Raw genomic sequence first — 21,103 nt, 5'->3', positions numbered from 1 at the left:
CCCACCATCAGTCACCTCCCGGCTCCCAGAGGTGCAAAGTGCTTGGTTCATCCTCATGGGAAGGATGCTCCCTGGGGAGGCTGGGCTGGGTTCACAGGGCTCTTCACATCTCTCTCTGCTTCTCCCCAAGGTTTGGTTCCAGAACCGGAGAGCCAAGTGCCGCAAACAAGAGAATCAGATGCATAAAGGTGGGTGTCAGGACTGGGGGGACCTGAAGCTGGGGGATCCTGCTCCAGGAGGGATGGGGGGCGACGAGGTGCTGGCTACACCCAGGACCACCACACTGACACCTGCTCCCTTTTGACACAGGCGTCATCTTGGGCACAGCCAACCACCTAGACGCCTGCCGAGTGGCACCCTATGTCAACATGGGAGCCTTACGGATGCCTTTCCAACAGGTAGCTCGCTTTTTCTTCCTCTGAAGATCCCTAGGGACCTGCTGCTCCCCTCCCCTTTCCCCTATTTGCTGCCGCATCCTGACACTCCTAGTCCCTCCCTGCCCCTGCAGACTTCTCAGCTGGCCCTTAGAAAAAGAGCCTCTTTTCCGAGGAGGCATTTACAGGCACCTTGGCACCTATGAAATCAGGCTGGGCCAGGCAGGGTGGCTCACACCTGTCATCCCAGCACTTTGGGAGGCTGAGGAGGGTGGATCACCTGAGGTCAGGAGTTCGAGACCAGCCTGGCCAACACGGTGAAAACCCGTCTCTACTGAAAACACAAAGCTTAGCCGGGCGTGGTGGTGCCCAGGTACTTGGGAGGGAGAATCACTTGAACCTGGGAGGTGGAGGTTGCGGTGAGCCAACATCGCGCCACTGCACTCCACTCTGGGTGACAGAGTGAGACTCCAAGACTCCATCTCAAAAAAAAAAAAAAAAAAAAATCAGGCTGTAAAACTCCACTTTTGGGAAGGTGAACACACACAAGCCCAAACAGAAATCTGACAAAAACCAGAGGGGTGAAAAGCCCATACAGTCAGGCACCCCCACCTGGCTTGCTGCCTGGTTAAGAAGGGCGCAGATGCCTGTGCCTGGATATCAGAGATGGGACAGACACCCATTCCCTTTTCACCACCACCCCCGAGTGCCCGAGGGCCTGGGGCGTCTGCCTGGCCCCTGGCCCCTGGCTTGGGCTCTGCACCTCTGAGCTGGAGACACCCTACTCAGCTCCCCACTTACTTTGGAGTGAGCAGCGCTTGGGTGCCCAGCGTGGATTTGGGGCTTCCAGGGAGTTGGGGTTCGGTCGCGGAGCCCAAGCTTCCCAAGGGCGCCCCCGCCCTGCGCTGGCTTAGTGGCGGGGATGGGATGGGGGGAAGCGGGGAGCTGCGTGGAAGGAGGTGAAAGGTCACAGGAGGAGACAGCGCAGAGCCCACGTGCGCCCTGCCTGAACGCGCAGCGCAGCGCCCGGCTGCGGTGTCCCTTGCCTCTTCGGTCCCTAATTTGGGGGTCGGGAGTGCATGCGCGGGCGGAACGGGCTTGGGGGGGGCTCTGGCAGGGCGGACGCGTGGCCTCCCTTCTTCACCGTTTTATTCCAAGGGGACAGGCTGGGGATTGTATTTGGGCGCGTGTTTGGCTGAGGGTGCAGGGGCTTGGGGGGTGGCGGTGGGGAGCGGAAGGTATAAACGTATAAATCATAAGTAAACAACTCAGAAATGGACCCCGAGCGCTGGTCGCCGCGAGCTCTCCAGCTCTCCCTGGCCCAGGCCCGAAGGAGAGGGGTCCGCATCCCTCCGCGGTTCTCCTCTCCTGGGTACCTGGCCTTGAGGTGGGGGAACGAGCCCACTTCTTGTACCGTCTCTTGCGGGACCCAGTGAAATTAGGCCGTTGGAGCCCGAAGGCCTGCCTGGCTTTGCGCACCGGAGTCTTGGGGACCTGGTGTCCCCGGGAAAAACTTGGGGACTTGGTATCCCCGGGAGAGGCTTGGGGACCTGGTGTCCCAGGAGAGGCTTGGGGACCTGGTGTTCCGGGAGAGCCTTGGGGACCTGGTGTCTCTGGAAGAGGCTTGGGGACCTGGTGAACCGGGAGAGCCTTGGGGATCTGCTGTCCTGGGAGAGCCTTGGGGACCTGGTGTCTCTGGGAGAGGCTTGGGGACCTGGTGACCCAGGAGAGCCTTGGGGATCTGGTGACCCGGGAGAGGCTTGGGGACCTGGTGTCTCTGGAAGAGGCTTGGACACCTGGTGTCCTGGGAGAGGCTTTGGGACCTGGTGTCCTGGGAGAGGCTTGGAGATCTGGTGTCCCTGGAGAGGCTTGGGGACCTGGTGTCCCTGGAGAGGCTTGGGGACCTGGTGACCTTGGAGAGGCTGGGAGACCTGGTGTTCTGGGAGAGCCTTGGGGACCTGGTGTCTCTGGAAGAGGCTTGGACACCTGGTGACCCAGGAGGGCCTTGGGGACCTGGTATCCTGGGAGAGGCTTGGGGACCTGGTGACCTTGGAGAGGCTTGGGGACCTGGTATCCTGGGAGAGGCTTGGGGACCTGGTGACCTTGGAGAGGCTTGGGGACCTGGTGTCCTGAGAGAGCCTTGGGGATCTGGTGTCCCAGGAGAGGCTTGGGGACCTGGTGTCTCTGGAAGAGGCTTGGACACCTGGTGTCCTGGGGAGAGGCTTGGGGACCTGGTGTCCTGGGAGAGGCTTGGGGACCTGGTGTCCCGGGTGAGGCTTGGGGACTTGGTGTCCTGGGAGAGGCTTGGAGATCTGGTGAGCCAGGAGAGGCTTGGGGACCTGGTGTCCCAGGAGAGGCTTGGGGACTTGGTGTCCCGGGAGAGGCTTGGGGACCTGGTGTCCCGGGAGAGGCTTGGAGACCTGGTGTCCCGGGAGAGGCTTGGGGACCTGGTGACCTTGGAGAGGCTTGGGGACCTGGTGACCCGGGAGAGGCTTGGGGACCTGGTGTCCCGGGAGAGGCTTGGGGACCTGGGGTCCTGGGGAGAGGCTTGGGGACCTGGTGTCCTGGGGAGAGGCTTGGGGACCTGGTGACCCGGGAGAGGCTTGGGGACCTGGTGTCCCAGGAGAGGCTTGGGGACCTGGGGTCCCCGGGAGAGGTTACGGGGGCTGGTTGGGGGAGAGAACGTTGTGAGCCGAAGTCCCTGAATCCCTGCGAAGAGAGCGCATCTGGAGCTCCCCCGAGGGCATTCCATTTGTGGACCCCCCTCCCATGCGCTTTGCAGGGTGCTGTTCGGATTCCCCTGGCCGGGCTCCCGCGGATGCATCCAGTGGCAGCGCCAATTCTGGGCCAGGGGGAAGGAGGAAAGTCGGGTGTGGGGTGGTCTCCAGGGCTGGAGAAGGGGCGACGCTCCCTAGGGGAGAAGAGGCACGTTGGGGGTTTCCGGGGGCGCGGGGCGGAGCAGGCCCCCCAGTACCCATCCTGCGCCCTCACCCCGCCGGGTCCGCTCCTGCAGGTCCAGGCTCAGCTGCAGCTGGAAGGCGTGGCCCACGCGCACCCGCACCTGCACCCGCACCTGGCGGCGCACGCACCCTACCTGATGTTCCCCCCGCCGCCCTTCGGGCTGCCCATCGCGTCGCTGGCCGAGTCCGCCTCGGCCGCCGCCGTGGTCGCCGCCGCCGCCAAAAGCAACAGCAAGAATTCCAGCATCGCCGACCTGCGGCTCAAGGCGCGGAAGCACGCGGAGGCCCTGGGGCTCTGACCCGCCGCGCAGCCCCCCGCGCGCCCGGACTCCCGGGCTCCGCGCACCCGGACTCCCGGGCTCCGCGCACCCGGCCTGCACCGCGCGTCCTGCACTCAACCCCGCCTGGAGCTCCTTCCGCGGCCACCGTGCTCCGGGCACCCCGGGAGCTCCTGCAAGAGGCCTGAGGAGGGGGGCTCCCGGGACCGTCCACGCACGACCCAGCCAGACCCTCGCGGAGATGGTGCAGAAGGCGGAGCGGGTGAGCGGCCGTGCGTCCAGCCCGGGCCTCTCCAAGGCTGCTCGTGCGTCCTGGGACCCTGGAGAAGGGTAAACCCCCGCCTGGCTGCGTCTTCCTCTGCTATACCCTATGCATGCGGTTAACTACACACGTTTGGAAGCTCCTTAGAGTCTATTGAAACTGCAAAGATCCCGGGGCTGGTCTCCGATGAAAATGCCATTTCTTCGTTGCCAACGATTTTCTTTACTACCATGCTCCTTGCTTCATCCCAAGAGGCTGCGGAACGGGTGTGGATTTGAATGTGGACTTCGGAATCCCAGGAGGCAGGGGCCGGGCTCTCCTCCACTGCTCCCCCGGGAGCCTCCCAGGCAGCAATAAGGAAATAGTTCTCTGGCTGAGGCTGAGGACGTGAACGGGGGGCTTTGGAAAGGGAGGGGAGGGAGACCCGAACCTCCCACGTTGCGACTCCCACGTTCCGGGGACCTGAATGAGGACCGACTTTATAACTTTTCCAGTGTTTGATTCCCAAATTGGGTCTGGTTTTGTTTTGGATTGGTTATTTTTATTTTTTATTTTTTGCTGTGTTACAGGATTCAGACGCAAAAGACTTGCACAAGAGACGGACGCGTGGTTGCAAGGTGTCATAGTGATATGCAGCATTAACTTTACTGACATGGAGTGAAGTGCAATATTATAAATATTATAGATTAAAAAAAAATAGCCGTGCACTCTTGACCCCGTCAGCGTCCAACGTGGAAAAGGCGTTACCTCTTCTCCCAGCGCTGGCCGCCTGGCCACTGAGGGCCCTTTGCAAAAATCACGGGTGTAGAGATGGCCCTGGGCGCGCTGGGAGTGTGGTTGTGTTTCTGAAGGGGATAAAAGAGGGCATGGTGGTGCCAAGATATCAGTTTGGTACCTGAGCTGTTTCTGGTTGGGAAGCGTAAAAGCCAGGGAGAGATCCAGAGAGTTTTCAAGTTTTTGCAGATGTAGGTGGTTCCAGCTTTTCTTTCTCCCCTACTCCATCTTCTGCGTTCCCCCAGTTCTTTTATTTCTTTGTTTTTTATTTTTGAGACAGAGACTTGCTTTGTCGCCCAGGCTGGAGTGCAGTGGCGCAGTCTCGGCTCACTGCCACCTCCGCGTCCCAGGTTCAAGCGATGCTCCTGCCTCAGCCTCCCGAGTAGCTGGGACTACAGGCGCCCGCCACCACACCCGGCTAATTTTTTGTATTTATAGTAGAGACGGGGTTTCACCGTGTTGGCCAGGCTGGTCTCGAACTCCTGACCTCAGGTGATCTGCCCGCCTCCGCCTCCCAACGTGCCCCCAGTTTTATAAACAGCAGATAGCAACTTGTCATCACAGCTGGCATGGGCTGGACAGTTGCTTGAAATGACCTAACCAAAAACATTCAAGGGTTCTGCCCCCAGATTTCGGGAGATCCACGTTCCATGTTCTGATTGGTTTTCTGGGAACACAGCAAGGGGTTTGGTGACCTCTAAGAAGATCCATCTGCATGACTGGCATTAGTTACCACAGCCTGCCCAGAGAGAAACTATCTTCTCCCAACATTTACTAACATCCACTGGTCAACTCTCTTATTTCCATAACACATTTGCATCTTTCTGGATTCAAGCTTGGTGGTTTTCTTTCCTAACTTCTGATTTAGATACTTCTCCCTGAGGTAGGGATAAAAGAAAAAAAAAACAACTTCTTTTTTTCTTCTGCATAACACTTTCTATCTTGTCACTGAGCTGAACTGTAGATCCATTTGGACCCGTCTCATTTGTATCTTCTGATATTCTTTATACAAACCAAAAGTCCCCTTCAACATTTTTTATGTTACAATGTTACAACCGCTGTAAAATGACGGAGAGAGAGAGAAAGAATCCCAGACATTAACGGTATTAGAGAGTTTGCCTCATTCATCCATTTTTTTTTAAAGCTGGAAATTTAAAAAAAAAAAAAGAGAGAGAGAGAGGCTTTAATAGTTAAGCTGAAATTTTTATCGAAAAGAAGAATTGCATTTTGAATCTTTGGGAAGTAGGTTCATTCATCAGAGTATGTAACCCTTTGGAAAAGTGGTTGGTAAGATATGTACAGCCCTAGATTTTTTTTTTAACCAAAAAGGCTGAGTAATTTTGAAAAATGGAAACATAACAATGTGTCATCATTTCCTCCCAAGAAAAAGCTCACTCCATGTGAGTAGAAAGACATATACCTGGTCCCTGTAGAATCTGAACGTTTCTTTTTAGAGACGGAGTTTCAATCTTGTTGCCCAGGCTGGAGTGCAGTGGCACAATCTCGGCTCACCGCAACCTCCGCCTCCCGGGTTCAAGCCATTCTCCTGCCTCAGCCTCCCGAGTAGCTGGGATTACAGGCAGCTGCCACCAGGCCTGGGTAACTTTCTGGTATTTTTAGTAGAGACAGGGTTTCACCCTCCTGAGTAGCTGGGATTACAGGCAGCTGCCACCAGGCCTGGGTAACTTTCTGGTATTTTTAGTAGAGACAGGGTTTCAGCCTCCTGAGTAGCTGGGATTACAGGCACCTGCCACCAGGCCTGGGTAACTTTCTGGTATTTTTAGTAGAGACAGGGTTTCAGCCTCCCGAGTAGCTGAGATTACAGGCACCTGCCACCAGGCCTGGGTAACGTTTTTGTATTTTTAGTAGAGACAGGGTTTCAGCCTCCCGAGTAGCTGGGATTACAGGCACCTGCCACCAGGCCTGGGTAATTTTTTTGCATTTTTAGTAGAGACAGGGTTTCAGCCTCCAGAGTAGCTGGGATTACAGGCACCTGCCACCAGGCCTGGGTAATTTTTTTGCATTTTTAGTAGAGACAGGGTTTCAGCCTCCAGAGTAGCTGGGATTACAGGCACCTGCCGCCAGGCCTGGGTAACTTTCTGGTATTTTTAGTAGAGGCAGGGTTTCAGCCTCCTGAGTAGCTGGGATTACAGGCACCTGCCGCCAGGCCTGGGTAACTTTCTGGTATTTTTAGTAGAGACAGGGTTTCAGCCTCCCGAGTAGCTGGGATTACAGGCACCTGCCACCAGGCCTGCGTAACTTTTTTGTATTTTTAGTAGACAGGGTTTCAGCCTCCTGAGTAGCTGGGATTACAGGCACCTGCCGCCAGGCCTGGGTAACTTTCTGGTATTTTTAGTAGAGACAGGGTTTCAGCCTCCCGAGTAGCTGGGATTACAGGCACCTGCCACCAGGCCTGCGTAACTTTTTTGTATTTTTAGTAGACAGGGTTTCAGCCTCCTGAGTAGCTGGGATTACAGGCACCTGCCGCCAGGCCTGGGTAAGTTTTTTGTATTTTTAGTAGAGACAGGGTTTCAGCCTCCTGAGTAGCTGGGATTACAGGCACCTGCCACCAGGCCTGGGTAACTTTCTGGTATTTTTAGTAGAGACAGGGTTTCAGCCTCCTGAGTAGCTGGGATTACAGGCAGCTGCCACCAGGCCTGGGTAACTTTCTGGTATTTTTAGTAGAGACAGGGTTTCAGCCTCCCGAGTAGCTGAGATTACAGGCACCTGCCACCAGGCCTGGGTAATTTTTTTGCATTTTTAGTAGAGACAGGTTTTTGCCGTGTTGGCCCGGCTGGTCTCAAACTCCTGACCTCAGGTTGACCTGCCCGCTTTGTCCCTCGCAAAGTGCCGGGATTACAGGCATGAGCCACCGCACCTGGCCTGAATCTGAACTTTTAAAAGGGAGTTACTGACTCTCAACTGTGCGGGGACGGTTTCAGTTTGATTTAATATGGAAAGAGGGCCAAGTGTCACCCTCACAAATGGGTCCCCGAAGCAGATCAAACGCAGAGAACTGTGAGGGTGGAACACGAGTGTCTGTGGACACTGGCTGCCTTTGGCTTTTCTCCTGCGAGAGAAGTTGGGTGACTTTCTGTAGGTGGATGAGTGATCCCCGAATGAGTGTGGGGTACGTGTATGCTAGCTGCTTCTTTCTCCCTGAAACTTTCGGATGGAAGGAAATAAGAAATTCAGCTTGGGCTGTGACCAGTTCTCACCACCAATACCCTCTTCTCTCTCCCTTCCCTTCTCCTTCCTTCCTTCCTTCCTTCCTCTTTCTTTCTCTTTCTTTCTTTCTTTCCTTTCTTTGTTTCTTTCTTTCTTTTTCTTTCTGTTTCTTTCCTTTTTCTCTTTCTCTCTTTTTCTTTCTCTTTTCCTTTTTTCTTTCTTTCTTTCTTTTTCTTTCTTCTTTCTTTGTCTTTCTTTCTTTCTTCGATGAAGTCTCACTCTGTCACCCAGGCTGGAGTGCAGAGGTGCAATCCCAGCTCACTCCATCGTCCACCTCCTGGCTTCAAGCAATTCTCCTGCCTCAGCCTCCCAAGAAGCTGGGATGACAGGCACCCACCACCATTCCCGGATAATTTTTGTATTTTTTAGTAGAGACCGGGTTTCGCCATGTTGGCCAGGCTGGTCTTGAACTCCTGACCTCACATGATCCACCCGCCTCGGCCTCCCAGAGTGCTGGGATTACGGGGTGAGGCACCGCGCCCGGCCTCCTCTCTCTTTTTCTGGGATGTGTAGGAGGGACTGGGCTGATGAGGTCCCTCTGTATGTGATGTGCGTGGGTTTGGTTTCCCGGAAGGCCCTCCAGAGACACGTTTGCGTGAACATTCAGCGTGGAAACCACACACGTCTCTCCACAGGAGGTGAGAAATTGAATTTATGGGGTGGGTGTACGCTGGCGATTCTTGGTGCTTTTTTCTCCAAACAAGGTTCTTTTGAAAGTCACGTTCCTGCTTTCCCTGTGGCTTCCTGGTTAGCTCGCTCGCAGAGCAAGGAATACCACCCAGACAGCAACGTGGGCTGTGTTCCGTTGTAACGCCGTTGCAGAGAGAGGATTTGGTGTGTGAGATCCGTACCAGCTGCAGCACACTGATAGGAACACGTTGCTGGCCGAACTGAACGATGCTGGGTTGTGTCCTGATTGATACGTATTTTCTTCCCTGCCCTCCCCAAAACTTGGCCAAATACTCCATGGAGGGTTGTCACTCGCCCCGGTTGAGCAAAACGCACTTCTTCCTTCGTGTGGCTGTTCTGGTGAAATCTATTTCTGACATATCCACTTTTCTCTCTCTTTTCTCTCTCTCTGACGGCGAAGCACCCACAGGGAGAAGGAATTGGATGTATCGGATGTTGCTATTAGATTTTCTTTCTCCGTTCGAGTCTCTGACTGGTGCATACTTTGCAAAGGTCTGTTCCTGGCAATTGCCAGGAGTTAGAAAAATGCGCCTTCTCTGGTGGCCGTTGGGGTGGGGATAGGGGTGTGATTTCAGAGTCAGTGGTGACAGGGCCCCTTGGCTGTGGCTCTCTTCTCCAGCGCCGCGAGTAAAGAGATGGGACAGATTCTGTGCCTCTGTACGATTTAGAGTGTAACTGACCACATCCAACACCCATTTTTCCAGTTACAAAGCTGGTGGTGCGATGGGCTTGGTGTCTCCCGTACGGGAAGGAGGCCTTTGGGCTGCTCCAAAGACGCCCTGTGGTAGGAATGGCCTCTCCATCCCGCCAAAGTCCAGCCAGGCCCCCGAAATGGTCCCATTTCCTTGGAAGCCTGAGTTTCTGTTCTGGTCTTGTTGCTGTCCTTGGCCACGTCAGCACGTGGGAGCATCTGTGGATACTGCAGAGTCTGGGGACAGCTGGGCGTTTAACCGAAATGAAGCCGAGACGAGTTTCAGGTTTTGGTGCCAAGCTCTGGTCAGGATGAAAGGGAAATACCAGAGTCGTCTGTCCTCACCTCTGGGTTTCATGCTGACCTTTCTAACATATTTTTTCCCGTAAGAACAAGCAGAACCCTCCAGCTCCCTTTAGCTCCACAGTTTTCCCGGGGACATAGCGACGATGACGCACGGCAGCCACTCCAACGACACACATTTTGGAGGCTGGAAGCTGCTTGTCTCCTCCAGCTTTGGGAGGTCTGGGGAGGAGAGAGGCTTTTGGTGCACACGTTTGACATTAAAAAAAAAAAACAAAAAAACTGGTGCCTAATTTATTAAAGAGAATTAGCTTAGCGAGTATATGCTGATTCTTCGACACACGTGGGTAAGTTGATGCAATTTATAAATGTTTTATTGAAATTTGATATTTAATGAGAAGCCGGTGAAGGAATGTAGAGAATATCCAGTTTCAAAGCTATGAAATGTGCTATTTATTGAAAGGGGATGGCTTCACGAGTTCAGCCCATTGTACGTGCAGGTCCCGTGGGAAGGAGGCAAAAGCCCCTGCTTCTTACTCTGTGATGTATGTGGATTTGTTATTTATTTTTTTCCTTGGTCGGACATTCATAAATATGTACTATTTTAATTATGTCGAGTGTAAATTTGACATCGCGTTGCATTTATTTTTATATTTCTGAAAACTGTTGCTTTTTCTTCCCCCCTCTCATTTACGAGGAGCCTGTTATGATTGACGACATAGCGGCCCCCGCGTTCGGGTTACGAATACATCTACAGATATTTTCAGGGATTGCTTCAAATGAAAAGAAATCACACACCGTTTCCCAAACCAACAGTCTTCACATTTCTATCCCTCTGTTATTGTCGGCGGGCGGTGAGGGGTAGAAAACAAACAAACAAACAAAAAACACCCTGAGTTTCTCTGGTGACACCCTCATTCTCCTAACGTTCAATAATCTCAATGTTGAGTTGCAGCAACCGACTGTATTTTGTGACGCCCCGTAGTATGAATGTACATCTTGTAAAACTGAGATATAAATAAACTTATAAATATTTGTATTTAAGTGTTAAAAAAAAAAAATTCTCAACCTCTCCCCTGAGGACAGGCTGATTGGGGAAAAAAAAAAATCCTGAGTCGGCCGTGGCTGAAAACAGAGTGTTGTTCTGGGACCAGCAGCCCCGGGTGCTCCGTGCATTTCTGGGGTGGGTACCTGGTGTTGCCCCCCAGCCCTAGATCGGGAGGTACCATTGACTTTTGCTTGTATCCCATCTGCTTCCTTTACTGAAATGTACCTCCCTGCTTCTCAGCCAACGTTCCCCCAGAAGGTGGGAAAAAAACAGAGGAAAAAGCCCTGATCTGAATCAAGTCAGAGCTGCTAATTTTCCACTTTCTTTAATTAATTAATTTATTTTTTTTGAGACTGAGTCTCGCTCTGTCGCCCAGGCCGGAGTGCAGGGGCGCGATCTCGGCTCACTGCGACCTCCTCTGCCTCCCGGGTTCAAGCGACTCTCCTGCCTCAGCCTCCCGAGTAGCTGGGATGACAGGCACCTGCACCACCACGCCCGGCTCATTTTTGTATTTTTAGTAGCAATCGGGTTTCACCGTGTTGGTCAGGCTGGTCTCGAACTCCTGACCTCGTGATCCACCCGCGTCTGGGCCCGGCCGGTGATGTGTGTGCTTTTAACTTTTATTTTGTTCCAGTTTTCGACACTGGCACGGATTTTCCAGCACGGTCTTGCAAGGATGATTGAGTCATTTTTGAGACAAAAAATATAATAATAATAAATGGAAAAAGAAATCGACTTTTAAAAATGACAAATTTTTTTTTTTTTGGCATAGATTTTTCTCTCTTTATGTAAAGGAAAGTTCATGATTGGATTTGGCCGGCCTGACTGCTTCCCGGCTGTGATAAAAAACACATGTGAGCTGGGAGGGAAGTGGGGGAGGGACACACAGCTGCCCACACAGGGTTCCCACTGCGGTTACAGGGTGGGCAGTGCTGGGGGAGCTTTCTCTGTGGGGGGCTCAGAGCCTGAGGACAGGTGAGCCTCTCTGACACCTCCCCAGTTGCCTGGAGTCTAAACGGTCCGTTGTCTGTACCGTCCGTTTTTCCTGCTGACTCCTGGTAGTTCCTGAAAGCTTCTCTTGGCCAGAGAAGGGGTTTCAGAGGCCGTGTGTCCAGGCCATTCTGCAAAGTGCAACTTGACCGTTCTTTTCCTTTTGTGGCCCGCGCGTTCTGAAGCTCAGAGCCCTCTCTTCACCCAGCCTGCGTGTGTCTTGCCGGACAGAAGAAAAATGGTGCTTTGCGTGTTAGCAGAGGTGCTTTTCATGGCTGACCTCAACGCGTCCATCTCCAGCCTTGACCAAGCTGTTTTTTACGGGCAAACGCAGGCAAGTTCTGAATGCACACAGTTATTTCATGGTTAAAATATTCAGCTTTGGCCGGGTGCGGTGTGGCTCTCACTCCTGTCATCCCAGCACTTTGGGAGGCCGAGGCGGGTGGATCACCTGAGGTCAGGAGTTCGAGACCAGCCTGGCCAACATGGTGAAACTCTATCTCTACTAAAAACACAAAAATTAGCCGGGCGTGGTGGTGTGTATCTGTAACCCCAGCTACTCAGGAAGCTGAGGCAGGAGAATCGCTTGGACCCAGGAGGCGAAGGTTGCACTGAGCCGAGATCGCGCCATTGCATTCCAGCCTGGGCGACAGAGCCAGACGCTGTCTCAAAAAAATGAATAATAAAATAAAATAACAGGAACTAAATAAAATAAAACGTTCAGCTTTGTTCTGCAAATCCACTCCTATGGTTTCACGTGGTTTGAGAGACCCTGTCCCTTAGAAATAGATGTTTGTTGCCAGTTGTAATGAATCTGTTTCAAAAATGAACAGAATATTCAAATGGTTCGAGAGATCCTTTCCCTTAGAAATAGCTTGTTGCCAATTGCAAAGAATGTTTTTCAAAAATGAATGGAATCTTCCTGGATATCTCTTCCAGATCTTCATTTTTTTTGCATAGTTCAACCTGAAAAGTAAGTGTCTCAGCCCTGAATTTCTTTCTGACTTTTCCATGGGTTCTCTTGCAGACTTCTCTGGACTTGACCACATTTAAAAAAAAAAAAAATTAACTTTTTCACACGGACACAGTTTCAATAGGAATGAGATCTTTGAGTTTTTATGTAACAGATTCTTACCATCAGTTCTCAGATTCCCAAATTACACACAAAAAGCCACGGGCTTCGCCTCCTGCTAACATGTCCTTCTGTTTCTGAGGCTTCTGTTGGTGTTAGACTTTCATCTTTAATAGCAGACAATGTAGGGATTTAAAGAAAAATGCAGAGAAAGCAAAAACACTGACCAAACACACGGAGATAAGCTTTCTAAAGCCTTTGTTCGTGGAGTTGTCGTTAAAAAAAAAAGTTGTTTTAAACTTTGCAAGCATGCCTATATTGAACTCATAAGCAAGAGAGCCAAGAAAAACAGTGTCGGTCGTCAACTCTACACGTTTTCCCAAAACCGACGTATTTCAATTTCTTTTGTTTGAACTCACAGATGCTGAGAGTTAAAAGTTAAATTTTTGTCATGAACAATAATGGCCAAAACCACAGTTACTTTTGCACTATAGCATAATAAGAAAAATACAGGCTGGGCTCGGTGGCTCACACCTGTAATCAAAGCACTTTTGGAGGCGAAACAGCCAGATCCCTTGAGCCCAGGAGATTGAGACCAGCCTGGGCAACATAGCGAGACCCTCATCTCTACAAAAAAGGTTTGTTACATATGTAACAAACCTGCACATTGTGCACATGTACCCTAAAACTTAAAGTATAATAATACAAAAATTAAAAAAAAATTCACCAATCAACTGCCTGCTGGTGCCTTCAAGAGACTCACCTAACACATAAGGACTTGCATAAACTTATAAAACAATTCAATGGAAGAAACCTTGAAAGTATTCTGAGAAGACAGTATAATAAACTGATTTCTAAAAAGGCTATAAAAAATTGAATAAATCATTGTTGGGTATCCTGTGATTAAATACAATGCAGCCAATAAAAATTACAAAATGAATAAACATTTTATAACAATTAAAAAAAAGTCAAATAATTAGGCAGGCATGGTGGTGCTCTCCTACGGTTGAAGCTATTCAGCAGGCAAGAGGATACTTTGTTTTTGTTTTTTAATTTTTTTTGAGACAGAGTCTCGCTCTGTTGCCAGGCTGGAGGGCAGTGGCCTGATCTCAGCTCACTGTAATTTCTGCCTCCCGGGTTCATGCCATTCTCCTGCCCCAGCCTCCCGAGTAGCTGGGATTACAGGTGCCCGCCACCACACCTGGCTAATTTCTTTTGTATTTTTAGTAGAGACGAGGTTTCCCCATGTTGGCCAGGCTGGTTTTGAGCTCCCGACCTCAGGTGATCCACCCGCCTCAGCCTCCCAAAGTGCTAGGATGACAGGCGTGAGCCACCGCGCCCGGCCTAGGAGGATTATTTGATCCCAGGAGGTGGAGGCTGCAGGAAGCCATGATTGCACCACTGCACTCCAGCCTGGGTGACAGAGTGAGACCACATCTCTAAATAAATGAATAAATACAGGCAGAAAGTTTTTTTTTTTTTGGATGGAGTCTCGCTCTGTCACCAGGCAGGAGTGCAATGGTGCCATCTCAGCTCACTGCAACCTCTACCTCCTGGGTTCAAGCAATCCTCCTGCCTCAGCCTCCCGAGTAGCTGGGACTACAGGTGCCCGCCACCACGCCCGGCTAATTTTTTGTATGTTTAGTAGAGACGGGATTTCACCGTGTTAGCCAGGATGGTCTCGATCTCTTGACTTTGTGATCTGCCTGCCTCAGCCTCCCAAAGTGCTGGGATTACAGGCATGAGCCCAGGAGTTCAAGACCAGCCTCAGCAACAAAGTGAGACCTTTTCTCTCCAGAAAATCAAAAATTTAGCCAGCTGTGGTGGCTCCTGCCTGTGATCCCAGTACTGTGGGAGGCTGAGGCAGAATTGCTTGAGCCCAGGAGTTCGAGACCAACCTCAGCAAAAAGGACTCTCTCTCTCTCTCTCTCTCTATATATATATATATATGAGTTTCAAAAATTGCTGGGTGACCAGCTCATCTACTGGTTTTCCCCTTGGGGAAGTGAAATTGTCATATATTGAAGATTTCCAGGGAAGCTGTATTGAATGAGAAACAAACTCAATCTGTTCATGTTTAAAGAGCTGCAGTGCGTTTGCCGTGTTTCCCATAAAACTGCACTTCCAAAAGACACGCTGAGAAAGGAGACCAGGATTTGTAATTCAGAAATTGGAAAGCAAGTTAGGCTGGACGTGGTAGCTCACGCTTGTTGTAATCTCAGCACTCTGGGAGGCTGAGGCAGGAGGATCACTTGAGCCCAGGAGTTCAAGACCAGCCCGTGCAACATGGTGAAACCCTGTCTCTCCAAAAAATAAAACATTTAGCCAGCTGTGGTGACTCATGCCTGTAATCCCGGTACTCTGGGAGGCTGAGGCAGAGTTGCTTGAGCCCAGGAGTTCGAGACCAGCCTTGGCAACAAAGTGAGACCCTGTCTCTCCAAAAAATAAAACATTTAGCCAGCTGTGGTGACTCATGCCTGTAATCCCGGTACTCTGGGAGGCTGAGGCGGAGTTGCTTGAGCCCAGGAGTTCAAGACCAGCCTCGGCAACAAAGTGAGACCCTGTCTCTCCAAAAAATAAAACATTTAGCCAGCAGTGGTGACTCATGCCTCTAATCTCAGTACTCTGGGAGGCTGAGGCAGAATGGCTTGAGCCCAGGAGTTCGAGACCAACCTCAGCAACAAAGTGAGATCTTGTTTCTCCAAAAAATCAAAAATTTAGCCAGCTGTGCTGGCTCATGCCTGTAATCCCGGTAATCTGGGAGGCTGAGGCAGAGTTGCTTGAGCCCAGGAGTTCAAGACCAGCCTTGGCAACAAAGTGAGATCTTGTTTCTCCAAAAAATAAAACATTTAGCCAGCTGTGGTGGCTCATGCCTGTAATCCCGGTACTCTGGGAGGCTGAGGCAGAATGGCTTGAGCCCAGGAGTTCAAGACCAGCCTCAGCAACAAAGTGAGATCTTGTTTCTCCAAAAAATAAAACATTTAGCCAGCTGTGGTGGCTCATGCCTGTAATCCCAGTACTCTGGGAGGCTGAGGCAGAATGGCTTGAGCCCAGGAGTTCAAGACCAGCCTCAGCAACAAAGTGAGATCTTGTTTCTCCAAAAAATAAAACATTTAGCCAGCTGTGGTGACTCATGCCTGTAATCCCGGTACTCTGGGAGGCTGAGGCGGAGTTGCTTGAGCCCAGGAGTTCAAGACCAGCCTCGGCAACAAAGTGAGACCCTGTCTCTCCAAAAAATAAAACATTTAGCCAGCAGTGGTGACTCATGCCTCTAATCTCAGTACTCTGGGAGGCTGAGGCAGAATGGCTTGAGCCCAGGAGTTCGAGACCAACCTCAGCAACAAAGTGAGATCTTGTTTCTCCAAAAAATCAAAAATTTAGCCAGCTGTGCTGGCTCATGCCTGTAATCCCGGTAATCTGGGAGGCTGAGGCAGAGTTGCTTGAGCCCAGGAGTTCAAGACCAGCCTTGGCAACAAAGTGAGATCTTGTTTCTCCAAAAAATAAAACATTTAGCCAGCTGTGGTGGCTCATGCCTGTAATCCCGGTACTCTGGGAGGCTGAGGCAGAATGGCTTGAGCCCAGGAGTTCAAGACCAGCCTCGGCAACAAAGTGAGATCTTGTTTCTCCAAAAAATAAAACATTTAGCCAGCTGTGGTGACTCATGCCTGTAATCCCGGTACTCTGGGAGGCTGAGGCGGAGTTGCTTGAGCCCAGGAGTTCAAGACCAGCCTCGGCAACAAAGTGAGACCCTGTCTCTCCAAAAAATAAAACATTTAGCCAGCAGTGGTGACTCATGCCTCTAATCTCAGTACTCTGGGAGGCTGAGGCAGAATGGCTTGAGCCCAGGAGTTCGAGACCAACCTCAGCAACAAATGAGATCTTGTTTCTCCAAAAAATCAAAAATTTAGCCAGCTGTGCTGGCTCATGCCTGTAATCCCGGTAATCTGGGAGGCTGAGGCAGAGTTGCTTGAGCCCAGGAGTTCAAGACCAGCCTTGGCAACAAAGTGAGATCTTGTTTCTCCAAAAAATAAAACATTTAGCCAGCTGTGGTGGCTCATGCCTGTAATCCCGGTACTCTGGGAGGCTGAGGCAGAATGGCTTGAGCCCAGGAGTTCAAGACCAGCCTCAGCAACAAAGTGAGATCTTGTTTCTCCAAAAAATAAAACATTTAGCCAGCTGTGGTGACTCATGCCTGTAATCTCAGTACTCTGGGAGGCTGGGGCAGAATGGCTTGAGCCCAGGAGTTCGAGACCCACCTCAGCAACAAAGTGAGATCTTGTTTCTCCAAAAAATCAAAAATTTAGCCAGCTGTGCTGGCTCATGCCTGTAATCCCGGTACTCTGGGAGGCTGAGGCGGAATTGCTTGAGCCCAGGAGTTCAAGACCAGCCTCAGCAACAAAGTGAGACCCTGTCTCTCCAAAAAATAAAACATTTAGCCAGCCGTGGTGACTCATGCCTGTAATCCCAGTACTCTGGGAGGCTGAGGCAGAATGGCTTGAGCCCAGGAGTTTGAGACTAGCCTCATCAACAAAGTGACACCCTGTGTCTACAAAATAAATAAGTAAATAAATAAATTAAAAATACATAAAATTAGCCAGGTATGGTGACTCATGCCTGTAATCCCGGTACTCTGGGAGGCTGGGGCAGAATGGCTTGAGCCCAGGAGTTCGAGACCAACCTCAGCAACAAAGTGAGATCTTGTGTCTCCAAAAAATCAAAAATTTAGCCAGCTGTGCTGGCTCATGCCTGTAATCCCGGTACTCTGGGAGGCTGAGGCAGAGTTGCTTGAGCCCACGAGTTCAAGACCAGCCTCGGCAACAAAGTGAGATCTTGTTTCTCCAAAAAATAAAACATTTAGCCAGCTGTGGTGGCTCATGCTTGTCATCCCAGCACTTTGGGAGGCCGAGGTGGGCGGATCACGAGGTCATGAGATCGAGACCATCCTGGCTAACACGGTGAAACCCCGTCTCTACTAAAAATACAAAGAAAATTATCCGGGCGTGGTGGCGGGCACCTGTAGTCCCAGCTACTCAGGAGGCTGAGGCAGGAGAATGCCGTGAGCCTGGGAGGCGGACCTTGCAGTGAGTCGAGATCGCGCCACTGCCCTCCAGCCTGGGCCGCAGAGCAAGACTCCATCTCAAAAAAAAAAAAAAAATTGCTGCCCAAGCTGTGTTTGCACCACTGCCCTCCAGCCTGGGCAACAGAGCAAGCCCCAGCTTTCTGCCACCTCCGCAACCAAGAAAGCAATTCACACAGAAATCAGTGCGTCGTGCAGTGACCTCTTCAGAAAACCAATGAGTTTTCCACCTGACGAACCGTTTCCGAGCCCCATTCAGAAGAACACATCCCTGTAACTGCAGGGCAGATTTACTCACTGATACCTGTTTAAATAAAGCTTCCAGCCTCTGCACGGGGTCTGTCTGGAAGCTCCTGTATCTGTCCCACATTCTTGGAATCACAATGCACCCTTGCAAGGAAGATATGTATTTAAACGGAGTGGATGTTATGGTGAGAAAATGCTGCCCATCCTTCTAGAAGACAAAAGCCACACAAAATACATCACAAGAACCAGTTTTTTTCAGAGAAGAACCTGCACAAAGAACCTGCCCCCCCCCCACACCCGTGAATTAACAGGATGTATGTTTTATCATAAAAGCACAAATTTGTTTCCTATGCACTCTCTGAGGATTTGGCCATATGCAAAGATGTACAAAAACCTTCTGTTTCCCCAGGGAACCGTAACCCATCTGAAAAGATGCCCTTCTCAGAAGCGCGTTGAACGATTGTTGGAAAAGATAAAATACGACGTGCACACACAGAGTAGAGAAATGTCACCCATGCAAATTGTGTGTTTGAATGTAACACATTCAGGAAGCTAAATGGGGTATGACCACACATTTGGGTTGATTTATTTGGCGAGTGGAAGGGGCAGATGGAAATGAATACTGCTGTTTTCCTTTGGAAGGCCATATATGGGATTACCAACAGGATTACTTTGGAAGTTTAGCTTCTGCAGGTGGTCTCTCTCTCTCTCTCTTTTTTTGAGACACAGTCTCACTCTGTTGCCCAGGCTGCAGTGCAATGGTGCGATCTCGGCTCACTGCAACCTCAGCCTCCCAGGTACAAGCGATTCTCCTGCCTCAGCCTCCCGAGTAGCTGGGATCACAGGTGTGCACCACCACGCCTGGCTAATGTTTGTATTTTCAGTAGAGATGAGGTTTTACCATGTTGGCCAGGCTGGTCTGGAACTCCTGACCTCAGGTGATCCACCTGCCTCGGCCTCCCAAAGTGCTGGGATGACAGACATGAGCCAGCACGCCCGGCCCCAGGTGGTCTTTTTAGCGGGTATTAAAGCAGTTTTCTCTCTGAGCCTTAAACCATGAAGATAGAGAGACTCAGTGTATGGGTTTTAGAGTTGTAATTTTATAAAAATAAGAAAAAGTCGACCTATCATTGATGGTTAGTATTTTTTGTAGCAGTTGCATGCAATATTAGGATAAGGCATGTTCTCAAAAAGAACTCTTTTTTTTTTTTCTTTTTTTTTTTTTGAGACGGAGTCTCGCTCTCTCACCCAGGCTGGAGTGCAGTGGCGCAGTCTCGGCTCACTGCCACCTCTGCCTCCCGGGTTCAAGCGATGCTCCTGCCTCAGCCTCCCGAGTAGCTGGGACTACAGGCGCCCGCCACCACGCCCGGCTAATTTTTTGTATTTTTAGTAGAGACGGGGTTTCACCGTGTTAGCCAGGATGGTCTCGATATCCTGACCTCGTGATCTGCCCGCCTCGGCCTCCCAAACTGCTGGGATTACAGGCGTGAGCCACCGCGCCTGGCCTTTTTGTTTTGTTTTGTTTCTAGATGGAGTTTTGCTCTTGTCGCCCAGGCTGGAGTGTAATGGCGTGATCTTGGCTCACTGCAACCTCCGCCTCCCGAGTTCAAGTGATTCTCCTGCCTCAGCCTCCCGAGTAGCTGGGATTAAAGGCACCCACCACCATGTCAAGATAAAGTTTGTATTTTCAGCAGAGACAGGATTTCACCATGTTGGCCAGGCTGGTCTCGAACTCCTGACCTCAGGTGATCCACCCGCCTTAGCCTCCCAAAGTGCTGGGATGACAGGCGTGAGCCCCTGCGCCCGGCCTTTGTAACTTTATTAATTTTTTTAATTTTTTTTTTGTTTTGTTTTAAGAAAGACAGAGTCTTGCTCTGTCACCCAGGCTGGAGCACACTGGTGCGATCATAGCTCACTGCAGCCTCAAACTCCTGGGCTCAAGCGACCCTCCCACCTCAGCCTCCTGAGTAGCTGGGACTACAGGCGCCCACCACCACACCCAGCTAATTTTTTTGATTTTTACTAGAGACGGGATCTTGCTTTGCTGCTGAGGCTGGTCTTGAGCTCCTGAGCTCCAAAGATCCTCTCACCTCCACCTTCCAAAGTATTAGAATTACAAGCATGAACCACTGCCCGTGATCTCCAAAAAAAGGACTGTTATGTGGATGTTCTAGCTTCCTGTTCTCGTCTTTTCTTTGTTAATTGTACAGTTTGAGGGTGTGTGTGTGTGTGCGCACGTGTATGTGTGCAGTCTCCTGATTTCACGTATTTAATTGTTTACTGTGTAAAGATACATGTTGTTTTTAAATTTTATTTATTTATATTTATTTATTTGTATTTTTGAGACAGAGTCTCACTCTGTTGCCCAGGCTAGTGGCGCGATCTCAGCTCACAGCAACCTTTGCCTCCTGGGTTCAAGCGATTCTCCTGCCTCAGCCTCCCGAGTAGCTGAGATTACAGGCACCCGCCACCACGCCCGGCTAGTTTTGTTTTGAGACGGAGTCTCACTCTGTTGCAGGCTGGAGTGCAGTGGTGTGATCCCGGCTCACTGCAACCTCTGCCTCCCGGATTCAAGCGATTCTCCTGCGTCAGCCTCCCGAGTAGCTGAGATTACAGGCACGCACCACCACACCCGGCTAATTTTTTATTGGTAGTAGAGACGGGGTTTCTCCATGTTGATCAGACTGGTCTTGAACTCCCAACCTCGGGTGATCCACCCACCTGGGCCTCCCAAAGTGCTGGGATGACAGGCGAGGGCCACCGCGTCCAGCCTTCTTCTTTTTCTTCTTTTTTTTTTTAAGATGGAGTTTCACTCTGTTGCCCAGGCTGGAGTGCAGTGGTGCAATCTCGGCTCCCTGCAACCTCCACCTCCCAGGTTCAAGAAATTATTTTGCCTCAGCCTCCCGAGTAGCTGGGACTACAGGTGCCCGCCAGCACACCCACCTAATGTTTGTATTTTTTTGGTAGAGACGGGGCTTCACTACATTGGCCAGGCTGGTCTTGAACTCCTGACCTCAGATGATCCTCCTGCCTCGGCCTCCCAAAGTGTTGGGATTACAGGCGTGAGCCACCATGCCCGGCCAGACATCATGTCTTAGGAAATCAGAAAG

At 50.9% G+C, this 21,103-nt stretch overlaps 1 protein-coding gene across 2 annotated transcripts in view; it reads left to right on the top strand.

The window, feature by feature from the left end:
* The window catches only part of LOC107971217 (short stature homeobox protein), a 39,248-nt gene extending 19,089 nt beyond the window's left edge, over positions 1-20,159 (top strand). The window contains exons 4-6 of one of the 2 annotated variants that reach the window (XM_024353158.3): positions 131-188; positions 310-398; positions 19,523-20,159. In XM_024353158.3, coding sequence (XP_024208926.1) covers positions 131-188; positions 310-398; positions 19,523-19,567 — 192 coding nt within the window. In that variant the 3' untranslated portion in view covers positions 19,568-20,159. Of the gene's footprint in view, positions 1-130; positions 189-309; positions 399-3,387; positions 10,600-19,522 lie in introns of those variants that run through there. The other variant, XM_054677226.2, reaches the window with a different exon arrangement.
* The last annotated feature ends 944 nt before the right edge of the window (positions 20,160-21,103 follow it).

Source organism: Pan troglodytes, chromosome Y (genome assembly GCF_028858775.2).
Source record: "Pan troglodytes isolate AG18354 chromosome Y, NHGRI_mPanTro3-v2.0_pri, whole genome shotgun sequence".
NCBI classification, from domain to species: Eukaryota; Metazoa; Chordata; class Mammalia; order Primates; family Hominidae; genus Pan; species Pan troglodytes.
This window is presented reverse-complemented; position numbering and strand designations above follow the sequence as displayed.